At 38.9% G+C, this 5,000-nt stretch overlaps 1 protein-coding gene across 1 annotated transcript in view; it reads right to left on the bottom strand.

Annotated features, from left to right (window-relative positions):
- Positions 1-3,506, bottom strand: part of LOC138003319 (coiled-coil domain-containing protein 6-like) — a 16,762-nt gene extending 13,256 nt beyond the window's left edge. The window contains exons 1-3 of the mRNA XM_068849321.1: positions 3,188-3,506; positions 1,097-1,246; positions 331-459 (exon numbers count right to left, since the gene is read on the bottom strand). Of these exons, the coding sequence (XP_068705422.1) occupies positions 331-459; positions 1,097-1,246; positions 3,188-3,409 (501 nt within the window). The 5' untranslated portion in view covers positions 3,410-3,506. The remainder of the gene's footprint in view (positions 1-330; positions 460-1,096; positions 1,247-3,187) is intronic.
- Between the last annotated feature and the right edge of the window lie 1,494 nt (positions 3,507-5,000).

The raw sequence follows: 5,000 nt of genomic DNA, 5'->3' as shown, positions 1-5,000 counted from the left end.
TGTCACGGTAACTGCTCGTTTTTACCACATTTTTCTTTTTTCTTAACCGATCGGTAACCTGTTGGTTAGCTGTCGGTAGACTGTCGGTAAGCTGTCGGTCAACTGTCGGCCGACAGGATTTTTGGGGAGCTCTTCTTCACAATTACCAAACAATGATACTTACTTACTTACTTAAAGGTGTAATTATTATAATTATTACTCTCCCTCACTGAAAACTGCCAGTGGTTTGTACTTCCTGCATAATTTCAACAACTTCATTCCCTTGAATGCTCTTTGATTTCATGCAGTAGATGTAGAATATAGTTAAATTATGAATATTGTACAAATTACCTGCTCCAATGTGGTTTGTTTTGAAGTAACATCTGATTCCAGTTTATCTATCTTCCTCATCAGTTTATTGACCTGATATTCTTGCTCTTGTTCCAGTGTTTGCTCCAGCTGAATCTTCTCTTGACGCAACTACAATTAGTTTGGAAGAAAGTAAATCAGTTCCACCCAACTATTGGCCAATCTCCCCTGCCTTGAGAGAGATGTACAAGATGTCCAATGCCTAAATAAATAATATTCTTCATTTCTACATTAATGAACCCATTGACTCCTAAATTTCTCCCCCCCCCCCCCCCCCCCAAATAACCAGTTAAATGATCTGGCCTTAAACAGAGTAAAATGTACAAAGTCTCACTCCCAGGAGTCAGTGGGTTAAGGTACATGTACTAATCCTATGATGGAAGAACGGTAGAACATGAAGTCACCCTCCAATGATGCCAGTAGCATGGCCTTGTAGATAGGAAACTCAATTTACATTGTACATCCTGTTCTGAGTTCTAATCTCCATCCAATGACCAACTGGTCACTGTTTTCAGTGGTCTGCAATTTAACTCCCTCATTCTTGCTTCAACAAACAACAATTTGTTGTGGACTCACTCGGCCGTGTCTCATGACACAAGTCCACAACATTTTGATCATGGCGATGACAAATATCGTTGTCGATGAGAGTACAGACAAAGCTGAACCACATTCAATTTGTTAAATTGAGAAAACATCTCTCATATTGCAGCAGAAAAAAGCTACATGAACCACTGTATAAACACAGTACCTGCATAAGTTTTCTGGATAAATCATTCGTGAGAAATTCTTCTTCTTGCTCATAGTTCATTGCCAAAGTTTCCTTTTCTTTTTTCAGTGATTGTATCTTTTTCAGCAATGTGTTGGATATAAACTCTTCTTCTTGTTCTGCTTTAGCTTGCTGTTGAAGACAATGAAACAACAAAAATAAAGGGGTACACCATTCTTAGGCTTGACTATCAAATTGGCTCCCAATATTTTTTAAAACTTTGTTGATAGTTCTATCTCAGATTGCTTATTACTATTCTACAATAAAAAATGGGGTTCACCAAGTTCATTTTTCAAATATAAGCAAGTAAAGACAAAATAAAGGTGTTTTTGGAGAGCTTTCATGTTGCCATGGTAAGCTATTACGTCACAACAGTGGGCACACTTTAATAAGCAATAATTGGTGTTTCATATGGTACCATAACATTGCTCTTATGTGATACAGTATAAGTGGTGAAACTAGTTCCAGCTACATTATAAGTATTGCACCTGTGGCTTACAAGTATGTGACCAATCAGCTGAAAACTCTTTTAAGCCTCCTCAGGGCTGTCACTAAGATTTCAAGTTGCCGGGTATAGAAAAAAAGGAGGCAGGGAACCATTTTCAAGAGACACTCCCCACTCTCCCCTCCCCTCCCCTCCCCTCCCGCAAAATTTAGTGGTAATTACTCAAATTCAATATTTCACTAAACAGTCTCATGTACATAAATGAACTCTCAGGGAAGAAAGCAACTTTTAAGAGAGAATTACAATGAATCACCTCACAATGTGACACCGCAGTAGTCCCAGTGGTTAGTTTTTTTCTTTTGCTTTCTGAAAACTGGCGAAATGCTTCAGGCATTCTCTCTGGAACTGTGGAGGGAAAAGCCTATTGCTTTTCGCAGGTTTGAATCCGCTGTACTTGATTTTTTTTAGCATCGTTTCTTCCCAATCATAATAATTTGAACATGAACATGATAAGTACTGTATCTCCAGAACATTCCATGCTGAGCCATCCAGCAGAAACAATAATAGGGAGCTTAAGCAAGGACAATGACGACAACCCACAAGAACACCACAAAACAATAGGTTTAATGAGTAAAAACATAACTGTGCATGCCCTGCATGTGCGTTTCCCATTTGTGTACAGTTCTATGCCATTCTCACTCTGACAAGGACATGAATTCACCAAATTTGAGGTTATGTGGAGGATGTGAGCCCCTCGCCATAAATTTTCAATTTTCCTTCAAGTATCCACACCATTCTCACCAATTTTACTTTCCGAATTTTGACACTCACTTTCCATTCCGAGTGACTTGGGAGTCATCGCAAAACTATTACAGTAACGGGAAATAACATTTTTAGGCAATGTTCTCATAGGCGACATTGTCGTCCTTCCTTAGGGTCCCTACTAAAAGGACAAGCAAACCATCGAGCCACTATTGTTCAGTGTATTGGGAAAGCCACAAGGCCACTCCTAGAGGATTGCCGAGGTGGCCACCAAGCCACCCTGACAAGCCTTCCTAGAAAACAGATACTGTATTCTTTAGTTAATGATCCCCTTTATTCTGGGATCTTGTACTCTATTTTCTATGAATAGTGCAAAAATATCCACAACTTGGAGTTTTCCAGGCATAATGTTTGAAATTGATCTCCGATGTAAGGCTTATGTATGTAACGACTTATGCATGGGTTGGGTTTCGAGCCACATTTTCCTCCAATTTTTTCCTCAAGCTATAAAAATATTGACGATAAAAACACTCAACGAATGACGATTTTATGAAAGTTTACAGTCACCTGAAATCTTCAAAGGTTTTTCTTAACGATACCATGGTCTCTTTTTAATGAAACTTATACAAAGGAATCGGTCAAAATGCTGAAAATCACTATGACCCTCAATATAATAAATGCTACTGACTTTCCGTTTACAAATTTAAAAAAAGATTTTTTTTCGTCTGTTAGAGGTGTTAAGTAAAAACGTAAACCACTATTCTCAATAAATCTTGTGCATGTTTCCTTTAAAGCAATATAGCCTGTAATTCAATATTTTGATAAACATTAAGGCCAGATCAAATCTTTTACAGATTTATACTTACAATAGACACGCTCGCTTGTCGAAGAGCTCTGTTCTCTTCTTGAAGTTGTTTGCAGCGTAATTTGCAAGTTTCCAACTCCATTTTCAAAACTCTGTTTTCCTGTTTCAGTCGTGCAATAAGATTCTTTTCCCTCTGAGCAACGGATGACGAGCTTTCATCCGCACTCATGTCACTGTCACTAAACCCCGTGGCCTCCATTGAAGAGCTCAACGAGCCCGCCATCTTGGAAAACACACAAATACCACGGTGCTTAGCGCTCTGTATGTACAAGGGTTTTGTTTTTTTCTTTCCATTAAAGATAGGCCCGCATTGCGTACATGTCGGTAGTATGGAGAGTCCAGAGAGAGTCCATCAGCCAAGAGTAAGATTTACCCAAATTGGCCTTGTCAGAAAAGAGTCTATTTTTAAACCAAGTTTTTCTGGAAAATAAACAATAGACCAAATCGGCAAATTCAATCCAATTTAAACCCTCTGGGAATAAAACGTTTTGTTCCAAGTATCATCATCTACATCTGCATTTGCATTTTCCAGCACTCGGCAAAGTCCCTTTCTGACTTATGGCTGTTTCTGCTTAGGTGGCCTCATACACCATAAGCCTTTTTAGCTCTTTTTAGAGACATCACTACCAAGCCGGCCACTTCCGATGGAGAGAACAGCACAGGACAGCCACAACACCAGGGATTTCATTCCCTACTCTTCTCGAATAGTGTGTGGGTTTTTTACCGTGCCAAAGGGTACTTATGAACATGGAAGATATTTGTGAGACAGGGCCTACGGTTTATAGTCCTTATCCGAGACGACTTGAAAGTCTAACCATTTGCGGATGAAATTGGCATATTTGCATAATAGCTGCCACGCGTTTTTTCGCTGCTGCTTTATTCGCAACTTTGGGTGTACTTTTGATGACTAAATGGTTGGATTTTAACGAAGAAAAGCTACTAAGGCCCCAAAGAATATCTAGCTATTTTATTGGCAAGACTCCGGCGACAAATGATGATTTTCATCGTGTTGGAGCCGTTTGGCAATGCTTCGTACGAACGAGGAGGAATAAGTCTATTGATAATAGACAAACAAACAAACTGTGAAATATCCCTCTCCTATGTTAATCTTATACTATGATCACGAGGCAATTTGTAACTCATGTGGTACGTTCATCACGGAATATACCATGATACGTAACGGTTTCAGCATGCGCATTCCCAGAAAATCACAGCTTTCAACATATTATGACTTCATGACTTTTGACGATCAAATAGCTGCATTGAAATTTGAAATTTTCTATTTCATTTTCTGTCAATGAATAGAGTGAAAAAATAACTGTTTTGATCGAACACACAACTGTTATTCTTTGCTCGAATTTCGACCGCTAACTTACGCTTTCATATTGAGTGGTTTGTTACTGTACTTTGGTCTGCAGCCGATGATGCGAGCAATATGCGGTGCGCACCTTTACTGAAGGGTTGTTTAAATCGGGTAAAAGTAAGGAAAGATAGACGAGTAAATCTTGTCGCAGGATAAAATAAACCAAAGAAAGTAAGAACAAGAGAGGTCAAAGAAGGAGGAAGGAAAGTTATCCCAAATATTACTAGGTGGCAGCACAGACTCACTCGAGCAAGCTATTTGTTCTTGCAGAAGAGATCTTTTTTATTTTTACAAGATTGCTTTGCGAGCTAATTTTCACAAACGCTTTCTATCCTAGAAATAAATGTATTTCTGCATTAGAAAAAACAATACGCAAGCAGCGCTGACAAAGATGAGATACTAACACACCCTTTTTAAAGCTGAGATGGCGAAAGAAAAAGAGTCTTTGTGC

The sequence above is a fragment of the Montipora foliosa genome, chromosome 5 (assembly GCF_036669935.1).
Source record: "Montipora foliosa isolate CH-2021 chromosome 5, ASM3666993v2, whole genome shotgun sequence".
NCBI lineage: Eukaryota > Metazoa > Cnidaria > Anthozoa > Scleractinia > Acroporidae > Montipora > Montipora foliosa.
Note: the sequence above shows the minus strand (reverse complement) of the source record. Positions and strands in the feature narration are given on the sequence as shown.